The sequence below is a fragment of the Hippopotamus amphibius genome, chromosome 12 (assembly GCF_030028045.1).
Source record: "Hippopotamus amphibius kiboko isolate mHipAmp2 chromosome 12, mHipAmp2.hap2, whole genome shotgun sequence".
Classification (NCBI taxonomy): Eukaryota; Metazoa; Chordata; class Mammalia; order Artiodactyla; family Hippopotamidae; genus Hippopotamus; species Hippopotamus amphibius.
Genome location: NC_080197.1, coordinates 57,387,715 through 57,405,047, shown reverse-complemented (window position 1 = coordinate 57,405,047; position 17,333 = coordinate 57,387,715). Strand labels below are relative to the sequence as shown.

The 17,333-nt window shown below is 38.6% G+C and overlaps 1 protein-coding gene and 1 pseudogene across 1 annotated transcript in view; one reads left to right on the top strand and one right to left on the bottom strand.

Moving 5' to 3' along the window:
• Positions 1 to 3,658: 3,658 nt before the first annotated feature.
• The window catches only part of SMCO2 (single-pass membrane protein with coiled-coil domains 2), a 31,756-nt gene continuing 18,081 nt past the window's right edge, over positions 3,659 to 17,333 (top strand). Inside the window, exons 1-4 of the mRNA XM_057700762.1 lie at positions 3,659 to 3,786; positions 6,011 to 6,125; positions 12,397 to 12,530; positions 13,223 to 13,372. Coding sequence (XP_057556745.1) covers positions 3,659 to 3,786; positions 6,011 to 6,125; positions 12,397 to 12,530; positions 13,223 to 13,372 — 527 coding nt within the window. The remainder of the gene's footprint in view (positions 3,787 to 6,010; positions 6,126 to 12,396; positions 12,531 to 13,222; positions 13,373 to 17,333) is intronic.
• Positions 8,349 to 8,448, bottom strand: LOC130834277 (U6 spliceosomal RNA; annotated as a pseudogene).

The following is a 17,333-nucleotide window of genomic DNA, read 5'->3' as shown; positions in this document are numbered from 1 at the left end:
CTGGTTTGCGAGATGATCAACTGCTTCCTCATTCCTGCTGAGGGGGCAGGAGGAGGTGAAGTCCTGTCCTCCCTCATAGAAGGTCTTGGGTGCTTCGTTCAAGCAAGGAGATGAAAGGGCAGGCATGGAGAAGCTGAGGTTGGAAGAGCATCCCAGAGCCTCCTGTCAGAGGCCAGTAGATGATGGACAGAGGGTTGGGGTGGGAGAAGGATTTCATTTCCAAAGAGCTGTCAAGAGAAGCAAGGAAGCTGGGAGACAGACTGCAGATGCAGGTAGAAGAAAAGCAGGAGAGCGCTGTGCACCTGGAACCTTGTGAGAGGGGGTTGGAGGGTCACGTGTGCCACATTCCAAGTGGAATGTCAGAGAGGGCAAGTCCAACTGCAAACGCACCTGCCTAGGTGTGCACCCGCGTCAACGGCCTCCTCTCTGCCTTTGGCACAGGGGAAAAGAGGACCTGGCATCACCAGGGCTTTCCAGGGAAACTTGACTGTTTCTGGTCTACCCCACTGAACTTAGAGGTATTTGTGATCACCAGACTGGGAAGAGGAAGGATATCAGCAGGTACATACAATTTCACAGCCATACCTGCTCATTACAACCTTTCCAGGGCCAGGGGGACACCAAGTCCCTGATTCTTGGAACCGTGCTTTAAAATTCCTGAGATCCCAAATTGTCCAGCTAGCAGGTACTGAAGAAGGTGGTCTGGCCTGGAGAAAATGACCACAAAATGTAAGTTAGAGATTCCATTGGCTGTTTTTTAAAAACAGTTGATCTGTTCCTTTTGACTAACACTTCTCCAAATTTGTAATTTTAAAGGTTTTGATGAGGTGGGGGTTGGGGGGGGGACCAAACAGTTGTACCAAACAGTCCTAGAGGCTCATAGTGTAAACACATAGACGTGAAGAGAGGGCGCAGGAAGGAGAAGACAGAGTCTAAGCTGATGAGGTCTAGAGTGCGAGCACTTCCAAACTTTAATACAATTAGGAATCACCTGGAAAATGCAGATGCTGATTCAGTGAGTCTAGGGTAGGACCAGAGATTCTGTATGTTTAGCAAAAGCTCCCAGTTGATACTTATGCTGCTGATCTACAGCAAGGACCCACACTATATAACCAGTCAACAGCATCGAAAGATGGCTTATTTTGAGGTAAGAAGGCCACTAACTAATCCGTTAAAATACATTGGGCATCAAATTTATGCTTAATAGTAGGATGACGGCAAAACTTGTAGCCAGAGGTTTGCAGGTTGAAATCCTGTTTCTATTGTTTCCTCATGGATCATCTCTGAGTGTCTGTTTCTGCACCTGAAAAAAAAAAGAGGTGGTAAGATCTGCCTTGGTTGACTAACTATACAGGGTGGATGTGAGGATCAAACAAACAACTTAGTGTAAGTGCTTTATACACTGAAGGTGCTGTATGTGTGTAAGCATATTATTATTATTATTGTAATATTTGAAGCCAAAGAAATCTTATAATAGCTCCCATTTCTACTGTTATAAATAGATAGATACCATTGCCTGGTGTTTGCACTATGTTAAACCCCATTCTACAGATGAGGAAAGTAAGACCTAGAATCTTAAGATTATGCCCAGCTGCTAAGTGTTGATGCTGTGATATGAACTCAGCCTGACTCTCCAAAATTCAAGCTCTTATTCAGTGTACTCAGTTGATTCATTGTAGCAAACATCCATAGAAAAAGCATCATAGAAAAAGATGATGGTCTAGAATCTGGGGTTGCCAATTTTTTTTCTGTAAAGGGCAACTTAGTAAATATTTTAGGCTCTGCATGTCAAATTTAGGTCTGTCTTGCAACCATTCCATTCTGTCACTGCAGCACCAAAGCATTCAGATATGCTACAGGAAGGAATGGGTTTAGCTGTGTTCCAATAACCTGTTATTTACAGAAAGAGATGGCAGGATGAGACTGGCCTGCGGACCACAGTTTTCTGATCCCTGGTCTAGAAAATTCAGAGTTGTCCAGTATGGTAGCCACTTGCCACAGGTGTCTATTTAAATTTAAATGTATTTCAAAATTAAATTAAAAATTCAATTCCTTGGTTGCATTAGCCACATCTCAAGTGCTCAATAGACACAGGTGCCTGGTACTACTGAACTGAACAGTGAAGAGAACCTTTCCAGCATCACAGAAAGTTTTATTGGAGAGCCTTGTCTAGATCATCTTTAGGATGGGGGAGAAATCCCTTATGAGTAGCTGTGAGGACATGCATGTTCTGGGTCCTGGCTTTGCTATGTGACTAAGTACATCGCACGAACTCCCAGAGCCTTGGTCAGTGTGCACAGAAAATGGGACTAATGCCTTCCGCACTGTGTAGTTGTGGGAACTGAGTAAGGACATATGTGAGAAGCACTTTGTAACTTATTAGGGGCTGCACAAACATAAGCCACCATTAGGACTCTTAACTGTTATTTGAAATGTGAGAAAATGTATGGAGGCAGAATTTGTGCAGCTACCTGAATTGAGAGGAACAGATTTTCCTCTAAATCACCCAATGGAAGCCATTAGGATGTCAAAGAGTTACCAAAATAAGGAAATATTATTTGTACAGGATTCTAGTTTTTGGATAGGAAAGAGACTAGGTAGAGTTCAGTGGTCATTCGTCTTTCAGAGCTTGGAACGGTCTTGGTAAGGATTACCACCTTCGAGATACAGGCAAACTGTCTGGATGCAAGCTGTGATGAGACTGCGCAGGTCACAGAACCCTTTCTGAAGGAGACCAAAGGTTTATTCTTCTTTGTTGCACTCAAGGTTCTGGCCTTTTCCTGTTGCTTCTCCTTCACAGGGGTCCCCTTTTCGCCACATCCACTGTGGATCCCCACACAGGTCAAGGATAAAGCTCAATTTTGCCACAGGGTGATAGGCTACCCCTTGGTTGCCCAGACCATTCCAGTATCTCTGTGGTCCCCAGTGCCTCTCCTTTCCCCTGTTCCTCATCACACCTATAAATCACTCTTCTAGGAAAATTCCTGCTGATCGCTTCCCTTCAGTCTATGGTCTCCTCTGTCCCTCAGGGATTCTGTCCCTCAGGGTCCTGGGGACCAGACCATCATCTGGTGAAAATTTACCATAGTTACTCATTTGAGTGCACAAAGGAAAAGTTTTCTTCCTGTTTAAGGCCGGGGACAACCCTCTGATCTCTACTAATTACTACGAGTTACGCTTCACATGGATCCTTTCTTATGACTTTTCACGTGAGCTTCCTAGAACCCTTCTCACCCTTTTCTACCTTCTTTCCTATTTCCTTTGACTATTATTTCTCACAGTGCAGTACTTAAATACTCTTAACAATTCAGTTCTCTGCTCTCCAGCCAACATTTGGCTGTCAGGCTGAAAAGGAGGTTCCTGTTCTCATACACAGCTGCCAGTGATATATATTAGTTGAACCTTTAAGAAAATAAGTTGGGAATGTTTTTCAAAGTCCTTAAAAATCAGTATATCACATCACCAGGAATTCCACTTCTAGGGAAGTATTCTAAGTGAGTAATAGAGATGCATTGTAAATTCCTAAACAGATATATCCATTACTATATTGTGTATAGTAGTGAAAATTTAGAAATAATTGTCAACAATAGGAAAACAGTAAAACAAACAACTTTACAAATAGAAAGAAATATACCACTGCCCCTGCAGTGCTGAAGAAATGGCTCTCACAGAGATAAGTGACCAGTTGCCTCTGCCCATGAAGCCAGCTGAGAAGGAGCAAGAGTTGACAGAGAAAAACAACCGCTTTCTCCAAAACATCGATGCAGCTGAAGGTGCAATGCAGAAGTAAGTCACGGCAGAGCTCCCAGGGGCAGTTTCCGGAGTCCTGTCTGCAGAAGTCTTCAGGCTGATAGGACCAAATGATGAGATTTCCAGGTTCAGGGTTGGGGTTGACATTCTTCTCTACAATTCTAATTTTTTTTAATTTTTATTTATTTATTTATTGGCTGCGTTGGGTCTTTGCTGCTGAGCTCGGGCTTTCTCCAGTTGCGGAGAGCCGGGGCTACTCTTCATTGCAGTGCACAGTCTTCTTATTGCGGTGGCTTCTCTTCTTGTGGAGCATGGGCTCTAGGTGTGCGGGCTTCAGTAGTTGTGGCAAGTGGGCTCTAGAGCACAGGCTCAGTAGTTGTGGCGCGCGGGCTTAGTTGCTCCACGGCATGTGGGATCTTCCTGGACCAGGGCTCGAACCCATGTCCCCACATTGGCAGGTGGATTCTTAACAACTGCACTACCAGGGAAGCCCCTACAATTCTAATTTTGACCTCATGAATATCTAGCATTGTAGGTCCTGTGAGACAGGGACCTATGGGACCTATGGTCATAAACTAGGCAGATATCAGTTGAATGGGAATGCTCAAGATTCTAATCTCAATTTATGAAAAAACGTTGATTGTTTAGTGCCTTCATTATCTTCACCCTTTAAAGATATAAACCATTTAATATGGTTTCTAGACCAGAGGAAGTAAAAATATTCATGTAAATACATACATGCATTTGTTAATACATGATAAAAATGTATTCTAATATAAACCAATGGTTAACAACCTTTCTAAATTGGAAGAAATTTTCTAAAGAAAAAGATTTTCCAGAACCTCTCATATATCAAAAAAAGCTACTATGATATCAAGAATGTTTTTAAATGTATTTATAATTCATTAATGACAGTAGCATATACATTTGGAAACACTCAGCAGTGTTTATTCTATGTATAGAAAGGTATATAGATTCCAGGACCATTTTCTATGCATGGTAGGCATAGAACGCACCCCACCCCAGGGTTCAAGACTCGCAGAGGACAAGCCACTGCCACAGGCTTCCATCACAAGTATGTTGCAATTCATTCATGTATATGTGAGTGTGTGAGTGTATTTGTGCACTTCGATACACATGTACGCAGTCCAGCAGAGTAACAATAGTCCAATAGAGAATGGGCAAGGGATTGTCAACACAATTACCATAGCAAGGGAAGTACAAATGAGTTGTATGTGTACAGGCAAAGATGCTCAACCTTACTCAGAAAAGGAGAGTAAAACTACAATGAGATACCAGTTTAAACATAACAGATATGATTTTAGAAAAGGAGTGGGAAAACAGGCATTCTCATCATTTTTGCTGGAAGTATAAATGGATTTAACCTCTTCAATGCATAATTTGGTAAAATCTATCAGAAATTTAAAAAATATATACCTATTGACCCAGCAATTCAATTTTTAGGGTTATCCAATGGATATTCTTGTACATATACACATAGATATGTAGGGATATTTATTACAGCATTGCTTGTAGTAGCAATTGATTAGAAATAGTGTACATAATTTGATAAAGAACTGATTAGCAAATTATGATATAGCCTCATGATGGAATAGCATATAACGATTTTCTAAAATGAGGCAGATCTATCGGTACTAATATGAAATGGACTCTAAGATAGGTCATTAAAAAAGAACTATAAGGTACAGAAAGTGTGTATAATACCCTCTCATTTGTATTTTAAAAGGCATATACATATATACATATTTTTAAAATAAACATAGCTGCTTATTTATGCATAGAATCTCTGTGGAAGAAGAAAAAAGAAACTAGTAAATGTTGGGAGAAGGACACCTCGGGTCTAGAGATCATGATGGTAGCACAGACTTACTCCTTTCCTTTCAATCATATGATACTTTTCAACTCTACTTTTTGAAGAAAGATATTTATTATTTGTTTATTTTACACACACATTTGCATGTACACACACAAAGAGCTGCGATGGCTTCAGAATTCAGAATCTCACTTTGAATTACCTATTGATTCAGTCAACAGATATTTATCCAGCTTGTCTATTCCTATCTCATGTAATACACTACGCCAGACATTATTCACACAGAATGAAATTAGTACAAGAGTAGCAGGTGCTCTTTGGGGCCGGAAAGATCCCAGTGGTCTCTCTCTAGAAAAGTTTAGGGCAGGCCTAAACTATAGACTGAAGGTATAATAACAGCACCTCTTTTGGTTGTGTGACTTACAGTTTCCTAAGGGAATTTACCAAAATGGACCGCATCTTGGACAGATCAGATGATGAGGACATTTTCTCTGAAAACTCTCAAACTGACTTCCTTCATGATTTGGAGACTAAAAAATGGGTAAGAGACAGACTTAACTGTCACAGTGGGTGAAGAGAGGAACTTCATATCTCATATCTCAAAGCGGTAAGGCTATATCTCAAGGTTTCCTCATAACAGGTGTGAACTGTTCAAAGCTTGAAATCAAGACAGAGGCATCCTCTCCTCTGAAGACTGCTGTTATTACACAAGGGTCTTACTAGTATTCTCATACAAAGAATTATGCAATATCTTACTTTTGTCCTTGGGATTTATGAAATAGCTGTGACATTTTTTACCTTAGAGAAAATTATTGTATGTAGAATTTCCCTGTGGATTGCACATTGTCTTCCAATAGATGCATTACAGAGATCCACTTACTCATTTTTAATTGAAGTATGGCTGATTTAGAATGTTATATTAGTTTCAGATATACAGTATAGTGATTCAGTATTTTTACAGATTATACTGCATTAAAAGTTATTATGAGATAATGGCTATAATTCCCTGTGCTGTACAATATATCCTTATTGCTTATCTATTTTATGCATAATAGTTTGTATCTCTTAATCTCTTACCCCTAATTTGTACCTCCTCTCTTCCCTCTCCCGTTCGGTTAACCACTAGTTTGTTTTCTACATCTGTGAGTCTGTTTTTGTTTTGCTGTATACATTTGTTTGTATTGTTTATTAAATTATACATATAAGTGATATACAGTATTTGCCTTTCTCTCTATAACTTATTTCACTAAACATAATATTCTCTAGGTACATTTATGTTGCTTTAGATGGCAGAATTTCATTCTTTTTTGTGGCTGAGTAGTATTCCATTGTATATATATACCACATCTTCTTTATCCATTCATGTTGATGAACACTTAGGTTGCTTCTATAGCTTAGCTATTATAAGTAGTGCTGCTATGAATATTGAGGTAAATGTATCTTTTTGAATTAGTGTTTTCATTTTTTCTGGGTATATACTCAGGAGGGGAATTGTTGGATCATATGATAGTTCTATTTTTAGTTTTCGAGAAATCTCCAAACTGTTTTTCATAGTGGCCACACCTATTTACATTCTCACCAACAGCGTACAAGGGTTCCCTTTTCTCCATATCCTAACCAACATTTGTTATTCGTAGACTTTTTGATAATAGCCATTCTGACGGGTGTGAGGTGATAGCTCATTGTATTGATTTGCGTTTCTCTAATAATTTAGCAATGTTGAGCATCTTTTCATTTTCCTGTTGGCCATCTATATGTCTTCCTTAGAAAAATGTCTATTCAGGTTTTATGCCCATTTTTTGGATTGGGTTGTTTGTTCTGATGTTGAGTTGCTTATATATTTTGGATATTAATCCTTTATCAATCATATCATTTGCAAATATCTTTTTCCATTCTGTAGGTTGTCTTTTCATTTTGTTGATGATTTCCTTTGCTGGGCAAAAACTTCTAAGTTTAATTAGGTCCCATTTGTTTATTTTTGCTTTTATTTCTTCTGCCTTAGGAGACAGATCCAAAAAAAAATATTGTTACAATTTATGTCAAAGAGTGTTCTGCCTATGTTCTCTTCTAGATATTTTATGGTTTCCATTCTTACATTACATTTAGGTCTTCAAACTATTTTGAATTTATTTTTGTATATGGTGTGAGGGAATGTTCTAATCTCATTGTTTTACACGTAGCTGTCCAGTTTTCCCAGTATCACTTACTGAAGAGACTGTTTTTTCTCCATTGTATATTCTTGCCTCCTTTGTCATAAAGTAATTGGCCAGAGATATGTGGGTTCATTTCTGGGCTCTCTATTCTGTTCCACTGAGCTTTGTGTCTGTTTTTGTGCCAGTACCATGCTGTTTTGATTACTGTAGCTTTGTAGTACAGCCTGAAGTCTGGGAGGGTGATACCTCCAGCTTTGTTCTTTTTTTCTCAGGATTACTCTGGCAATTCAGGGGCTCTTGTGGTTTCATATAAACTTTAGGATTATTTGTTTTAGTTCTGTGAAAAATGTCATAAATATTTTAAATAATAGAGATTGCATTAAATCTGCAGATTGCTTTGAGTAGTATGGCCATTTTAATAATATTAATTCTTCTGATTCAAGAGCATGGGATATCTTTCCATTTCTTTGTATCATCTTCAATTTCTTTCATTAATTTTTTTTTGTAGTTTTCAGAGTATAAGTATTTCATCTCCTTGGTTAAGTTTATTCTTAGGTGTTTTATTCTTTTTGATGCAATTTAAAATGGGATTTTTTTTTTTTACTTTCTCAAAAAATATGGACCATTTCACAAATTTGCATGTCACCCTTGTGCAGGGGCCATGCTAATCCCTTTATTCTTCCAATTTTAGTATATGCTGCTGAAGTGAGCACCCGTTTACTCTTAATTCAGTCTGAACCACTCTCAGTCTGAAATTCAGTCACCCAGCTGACATGGAATGGCGAAAATTGGACAAAATGCCTGAGATTGTCCTGGAGAGGTGTTACACTTTCATTTAGTTTAAAACAAATGCGTGGTCAAGACCCTTTTTCTTATTTATGAGCAGATCGCTCCATAGATTCTCCAGACTATCGGCTATAGAGGAAGGTGGTTTCAACCAGTCAGAAAAATATACAGGAAGGCTGGAGTGGGTATTTCCTGCTTCTAGGCTTATCTAGCCTACTGAAGCTCAGGATTCGTCTCTTTGTCTATTTCTCTTTTGAATACATTTTAGATTTGGGGATGGCTAGCTCTACAATGCATAGAAGGAAAGGTCCTCAAAGAATATCCCAAGCTGGACTTTACATTTAAGGACTCTGCAGTAAGGAAAAATAGAAACAAAAGAAATAGAAGGGGTTAGAAGGTGTGAATGAAGGCAGTTAGACATGTGGAGTACAAATAATAATGAGACGGATGAAAAGTAGAAAGAGACAGACAGATGCATGTTACGAAAAAATAATAATAGGACCTGAATTAGAGGAGGAGTCTTAAGATGGGAAAGAAAATAGGGAAATTGAGGTGTGGGAGCTATGATCTTCGGAAACACATGAATGGAAGGCATAACCCTATAAATAATGTCTTCTAATTCTTTGCGGGGGTCTTGTCCCTGGATTCCAGGGAAGGGTTGCTACCATTAGACCCACTTTGCCAGGACAACTTCCCTGCACTCATGGTTCAGTGAGCCCTGCTGAATCCTGTTAGTCAGTGAATGATGATATCATCACTTGTTGGCGTAGGACAGAATAAGTCTAATTAGATGATAAGATTATTCACTCTGTAAGAGTTTATCAAATAATCCACACTCTCTAGGTATAAGGCATTATTATAGACTGTTTCTTACAAACTTCATGTCAGGGCATAAAGATTTAACAAAATATTTTTTAAAGATTTTTTTTTGATGTGGACCACTTTTTTGTCTTTATGGAACTTGTTACAATACTGCTTCTATTTTATGTTTTGATTTTTTGGCCATGAGGCATGTGGGATCTTAGCTCCCCTACCATGGATCGAATCCACACCTTCTGCGTTGAAAGGCAAAGTCTTGACCACTGGACTGCCAGGGAAGTCCCAACAAAATATTTTTTTTAATTTATAATTATATTTCTTTATGTTTATCTATATGGAAAATTCTGTAATTACATAAAAATAAATCATAGGCAGTCACATAATTAACATATAATTATTGATAAATTTGGCTCTCTGCTGACAAAGGGACAAATATATGACTTCTTGAGGAAGAAATCTTATTCTCTTATTCTCTGAAAACAAACCAGGAGGTCTCTACTTTGCATCATCTTACATTTGTCTTTTATAAGAGAAAGATTTAAAGGACAGGTTCAGAAAATGGACAAAGAGTTAAGAGGAATAAAAAAAAGATTGTTGGTTTAATTAACAAACTAGGCTTTTTAGCCAGACTGCCAAAGCTGCCGTGTCTAACCATCAAGCCCGCTAAAATATTTAGAAATGAATATTTGGCTCTGGTTTCACATTTCTGATCCCTGGCACTGCTATATACAGTGCTGATTTTGGATGCCAGGTCAGTGAACAGACTTTCCTATTTCCTGCTTTTGTTTGCATCTCTTACAAGTGGAATGTATTTGCCTGTTTCTGAAGTCTATTTATTTTAAAACCACTTATTGAGGATCCACTATGTGCTAGGATACATACATATAAAATCCTTTCCCCTCAGGGAAGTACACAGGAGGGAGGGCTGTACAGGGAGAAGACTGGGGATATGACAACTGAGTTTTGAAGGAAGAGTTGAATGGAAGAAAAGCATTTCAGAAAGAAGGAACAGCACATGTGAAAATAAAGGAGCCAAAAAGAAACTGTGTTGTGAGAGAGGAAGGGTGCAGGAAAAGGCATGACAGGCAAGCAGGCAGGCTGGATGTTGAGGTAGGGAGAGAGCAGGATGCAGACGGGAAGCTGGGACATTAATAGGAGTCAAGAACCGATGAGGACCCGAAGTAGGGCCCTGTCTAAGATGCCATGAGCAGGGATGTTGGGAGGATGGGGAAAAAGGACACTGACTTAAACAACAGGTATTAGTGGATATGACACAAAGTGAATATGACATAGGTAATGAAGAGGGAAGAAAATGTCTGCTGTGACAATTCAAGGACTTCTTCCAGGTTTCTGGCAGAGGCATCTGGATGGATAGGGGGACCGTATGCAAGGGTGGGGAACTTGGACATGGTAGAAGGAAAATATGATGAGTTCCATTTTTTACTTTCTGAGTTCATGGTTTCTAGGCAACATCCAAATGGAGACATGTGAGCTCTTCAAAGAGCTGCATGTAAATGGAAAGTAATGTCCTTAGACTGTATTTCATGCAAGTACAAGTTTAGTCTGTTATTTTAAAAACACACAATTTCTTTATGTGTTCAGTCCTGCAGATTTTAAAAACTCTTTTTATTTCTACTTCCTACCTTTTGACTCTTTTGCGGTATATTAACCATTACTGTGAAATGACTGATGAAGATAAGAAATGTCACCATCGATTATAGGACATAGAACTCTAGAGATGCTCTGGCCCACTTTTCTCACTACAGACCAGGAAGCTGAGCTTTACAATGGTTAAGTGACTCGTTCAACATCCACAGCAGTAGAACAAGACTTAGACCTCTGGTCCTCTGATTCCCAATGTGGTGTGTTTCTCTACATCACAGTGTTTCTGCTGCTTTTGAACATCCTGGCCAAAGCTTTGGTGGAAAGAAATTGAAATTGTGGATGCTTTTTGTTCACAAAGAGGTAGATAAAATAGCTGAGTCACATAATACTTGGAAAACCTAGGCTTTGTTTCTTCATCTTTACATGCGATAATAATCCTCCATCACTTATGAGGTGACACTGGGTTGTGAACGTGCCAGTGGTAGGAACTAGGTATTCCTTGATCTGAACCCAGGTCCTAAATACAATGACAAGAGCCATGGTTTTGGAATCAGAAAACCTAGTTCAAGTTCTAGTCCATATACTTACCAGCCGTATTGATTGGTTTCCTGTGGCAGCTATAACACGTTAGACTTTGTGGTTTAAAGCCACAAAAATGTATTCTCTCATGGTTCTGGAGGCCGGAATTGCAAAATCAAAGGGTGAACGAGGCCATACTCTGCTGAAGGTTCTCGGGGAGAATCTTTGTCTCATCCAGGTTTTGGGGATGTAGGCGTTCCTTGGTTTGTGGCTGCATAAACTCCAATCTGCCTCTGTCTTCACAAGAATTTCTCTGTCTGTGTGTTCTCCTCTTCTGTTTCTCTTTAGGACACTTGTCATTGAATTTGGGACTCACCCAGGTAATCCAAGATAATCTCATCTCAAGATCATTAACTTAATTACATCAGCAAAGACCTTTTTTTATTTCCCAAATAAGGTCACATTCTCAGGGGCCTACTAGTAGGACATGGACATATCTTTTTGGGTTCATCATTTAACTCGCTACACCATATAATCTTGCCCAAATCATTAAATATGGATGGCCTAGGGGATTTCAATACCTACCTTTATCCACCTCAAGGCTATCATGAGAATTAAAAGAAATGATGTACATGAAGGCAATTTGTAGAGGTATCTGAATGTTATTCCTATTGACTTGGCCAGTGATTTACACAGATGTTTCAATAAGAGGCTGATCTGTTCTCTCTACTCTCCACATCCCTGCCCCAGCCTTCCTCCTCCAGAGCAGGAGGGCATGTCAACCATTCTCACAGATGCATCAGAAAACTCCAGCCTCAGAGACGGCTATATGCTTGCCCCCAGAGAAGAGGGCGTGGGTACCATAGAGGGGACACCACCTCTTGTGATAACCCTTTTGTTCTTTGCTTCCTTCACAATCTTTATCAGGAGGTGTTGGAGCTGGTAGCTGGACATGACCAAGACCTGCAGAGTGAACAGCATGAGCAAGAAAGAGGTCACATTCAACACGAAGATCCCCAAGCATCCACATCTGTGCAGTTTTTGGAGGAGAACATCCCTGAATCGTAAGCCTTGGCCTGTGCAAGAGGGAACATTTAATAATGTTTTGTGGAGGGGAAAATGAAACTTAGCTGAGAACTTAGGGAAAACCTAGAGTATTGAAAATCCATACATATCTTGAACCATAAAGCACTCATGCACACAAGTATCTACCTACATATTCCACCAAGAATGTGGAAGAAGGAACATTTCTAGGGATATAGGGAGAGCCGCGGGGTTCTCTTTGCAAACTTTTCTTTGGAGCCTGAAATTAATATATATCTCATCGCTCTCAGATAATTTTCTGGAGATGAAAATTATTATAATTATTATTAAAGCTGTATTGTTAAATCCTTATGGACGCTTTCTCTGTTGCATAACTTCTTCTCCTTCACCAAGATGCAACCACCATCCTGAAATCAATACTCAACATTCATTCCATGCAGGGAAATTAAAAATATATCTATAATTTTTACTGAATGTAAAACATATTTTATTTTCTCTAGCCTTATGAAGGTCTGGAGAAATATCCATTTAAAATGGATATTAAATAAATGTTCAGATTCCTTTCTTGAAGCCTAAGTACCTACCTGGCCCATTTTGGTGACAGAAAATGAATAAGCAGACCAATCTACCATCCAGAAGAAAGAGGGTTTCAGGCTTTCTGAGATGTTTCTCATTTTCTACCTTAAAACTGATCCTAATAAAATTTCTTTAGGAGTCAGGAGAACATGTTCTTGCAGCTAAACCACTGGAATACACAGATGGGTCTACAAGTGGAAGAGCTTGGAGCTGATCACATAGGCTTGATGGAGAAAATTAAAAATATTATACAGAAAATAAACATAACAGAAAACACAGTGAAGAGGTAATTGTAGGGTGTTGGGGTTGGTCAGAAAATAATGAAAAGTCTCATAGCTTCAGAAACTTAAAAAGTTCTGGATTTAAGGTGGTAATATCTTTAGGATAAAAAGTTATCTGCATCTTTGCTCTCTCTTCTGTCAAGGGAAGGACTTCCCTCAGAGGCTCTCTCCTTGAAGCCACATTAATAGTTATTAAAAGGACATATTGAGGTTCCCAACTATCCTTAAGTTTTATCCAGTATTGTCCAAAGGGATCCAACCAGTATGACATGAAAAAACTATTAAAGTTTATTTGTTAATGCATTTAAGTGCAAAGTTTCAAGATGAAACAGAAATAATAAAGTTGTTATTTATCCAGTCACTGGCATAAAGAGAATGGGCTTTGGAGTCAGAGGGACCCAGGTTTGAATTCTGACATTGACATCTCTTAGATAGGTTAATCAACCTTTTTTAAGCCATGCCTTTCCTATTCTACAAAAAGGGAGTAATGACAGACACCTCGCTGGTTTATTGTGGGTATTAAATAAAATACCATATGCAAAGCATTGAATGCAGAGTCTGGTACATAATAAACAATTAATAAATGGAAGCTATTTTTAGAAATAAATTCCTCTGGCCTTCTAAACCTTCCTGCTACAACCAAAACTCTTTCCTACTGCAGAACTACTCTTCTAGACATTTCTTTACCTTTCAGTTAAACATCTTCTTTATATTCAGTTAAACATCACCATACCCTTCAGCTAAACATCTCTTTACATCAGCCTTCTCCTGACTATCCTATTCAAGATGGCCTTTTGTTTTCTTCCAAAGCATGAATAATATTTGGATTTTAAAAGATTCTGTGTTTTCATTAATTCAAATTCTGCACTTAAAAATTTCTTTCCATTTTTAAAACTAGGATATAATTTACATATAGTGGAAATTATATATTTTACTGTACAGTTCTGCAAGTTTTGAAGAATGCATACCATTGTGTTGCCACCACAGTGAAGATAAAGAACACTGTCATGATTCCCCAAATCCCTCATGCCCTTCTGTAGCTAACACCTCTTCCCAGGCCAGGCTGCTGGTGACCACCGATCTGTTCTCTCTCTCTACGATTTTTCCTTTTCTAGAATGTCACATATATGGAATCACGCACTACGTAGCCTTTTGAGTCTACATTCTTCCCCTTAGTGGAAGTCATTTGAGACTCATCCATGTTGCATGCATTGGTAGCCTGTTTTTTTTTTTGTTGCTGGGTAGTATTCCATTATATAAATATACCACAGTTTATCCATGCACTAACTGAGGCACATTTAGATTTTTAGCAATCATGAATAAAGACACTGTAAGCATTCACACATAGCTTTCTGTGTGAACAGACTTTTTTTTTTCACCACATTGACTTTACTGATGAATTATTCTTTTTTTTTTAAGCTCTTTATTGGAATATAATTGCTTTACACTTTTGTACCAGCTTTTGAGGTACACCAAAGTGAATCAGCTGTATTTAGACATATATCCCCATATCCCCTCCCTCCCGCGACTCCCTCCCACCCTCCCAGTCCTGGCCCTGGGAGGCATCACCCATCATCAAGTTGATCTCCCTTTGTTATACAGCAACTTCCCACCAGCTATCTATTTTACAGTTGGTAGTGTATATATGTCTATGCTACTCCCTCACTTCGTCCCAGAATCTCCTTCGCCCCCCGCCCCCCTAACCCCGTGTCCTCCAGTCCATTCTCTGCATCTGCATCCTTATTCTTGCCCTGTCACTGGGTTCATCAGTACCTTTTTTTTTTTTTGATTCTGTATATATGAGTTAGCACACAGTATTTGTTTTTCTCTTTCTGACTTACTTCACTCTGTATGACAGACTCTAGGTCTATCCACGTCATTACATACAGCTCCATTTCATTTCCTTTTATGGCTGAGTAATATTCCATTGTATATATATGCCAGATCTTCTTTAGCCATTCATTTGTTGATGGGCATCTGGTTGCTTCCATGTCCTGGCTATTGTAAATAGTGCTGCAATAAACATTATGGTACATGTTTCTTTTTGGATTATGGTTTTCTCTGGGTATATGCCCAGTAGTGGGATCACTGGATAATATGGTAGTTCCATTTTTAGTTTTTTAAGGAACCTCCAAACTGTTTTCCATAGTGGCTGTACCAACTTACATTCCCACCAACAGTGCAGGAGAGTTCCCTTTTCTCCATACCCTCTCCAACATTTACTGTTTCTAGATTTTTTGATGATGGCCATTCTGACTGGTGTGAGGTGATACCTAATTGTGGCTTTGACTTGCATTTCTCTAATGATTAGTGATGTTGAGCATCTTTTCATGTGTGTGTTGGCCATCTGTATGTCTTCTTTGGAGAAATGTCTATTTAGGCCTTCCGCCCATTTGTGGATTGGGTTATTTGCTTTTTTGGTATTAAGCTGCATCAGCTGCTTGTATATTTTGGAGATTAATCCTTTGTCCATTGCTTCATTGGCAAGTATTTCTTTCGCTGTGCAAAAGCTTTCATTAGGTCGCGTTTGTTTATTCTTGATTTTATTTCCATGATTCTAGGAGGTGGGTCAAAAAGGATCTTGCTTTGATGTATGTCATAGAGTGTTCTGCCTGTGTTTTCCTCTAGGAGTTTTATAGTGTCTGGCCTTACATTTAGGTCTTTCATCCATTTTGAATTTATTTTTGTGTATGGTGTTAGGAAGTGTTCTAATGTCATTCTTTTATGTGTAGTTGTCCAATTTTCCCAGCATCACTTATTAAAGAGGCTGTCTTTTTTCCATTGTATATTCTTGCCTCCTTTGTCAAAGATAAGCTGCCCATATGTGCTTGGGTTTACCTCTGAGTTCTCTATTCTGTTCCATTCATCTTTCTTTCTATTTTTGTGCCAGTACCATACTGTCTTGATCACTGTGGCCTTGTAGTATAGTTTGAAGTCAGGAAGCCTAATTCCATCAACTCCATCTTTCCTTCTCAAAATCACTTTGGCTATTCGGCGTCTTTTGTGTTCCCATACAAATTGTAAGATTTCTTGTTCTAGTTCTGTGAAAAATGCTGTTGGTAATTTGATAGGGATTGCATTGAAACTGTAAATTGTTTTGGGTAGTATAGTCATTTTCACAATGTTGATTCTTCCAATCCAAGAACATGGTATGTCTCTCCATCTGTTTGTATAGTCTTTGATTTCTTTCATCAGTGTCTTACAGTTTTCTGCATAAAGGACTTTTGCCTCCTTAGGCAGGTTTATTCCTAGGTATTTTATTCTTTTTGTTGCAATGGTAAATGGGAGAGTTTCCTTAATTTCTCTTTCTGCTTTTTTGTTGTTAGTGTATAGGAATGCAACAGATATCTGTGCATTAATTTTGTATCCTGCTACTTTACTAAATTCCTCGATTAGTGCTAGCAGTTTTCTGGTAGAGTCTTTAGGGTTTTCTATGTATAACATCATGTCACCTGCAAAGAGTGACAATTTTACTTCTTTTCCAATTTGGATTCCTTTTATTTCTTTTTCTTCTCTGATTGCTGTGGCTAAAACTTCCAAAACTATGTTGAATAATAATGGTGAGAGTGGACACCCCTGTCTTGTTCCTGTTCTGAGAGGGAATTCTTCCAGTTTTTCACCATTTAGAACGATGTTGGCTTTTGGTTTCTCATATATGGCTTTTATTATGTACAGGTAATTTCCTTCTATGCCCATTTTCTGGAGAGTTTTTATCATAAATGGATGTTGAATTTTGTCAAAAGCTTTTTCCACATCTATTGAGATGATCATATGGTTTTTATCCTTCAATTTGTTGATATGATGTATCACATTGATTCATTTGCATATATTGAAGAATCCTTGCATCCCAGGGATAAACCCCACTTGATCATGGTGTATGATCTTTTTAAAGTGCTGTTGGATTCTGTTAGCTAGTATTTTGTTGAGGATTTTTGCCTCTATATTCATGAGTGATATTGGCCTGTA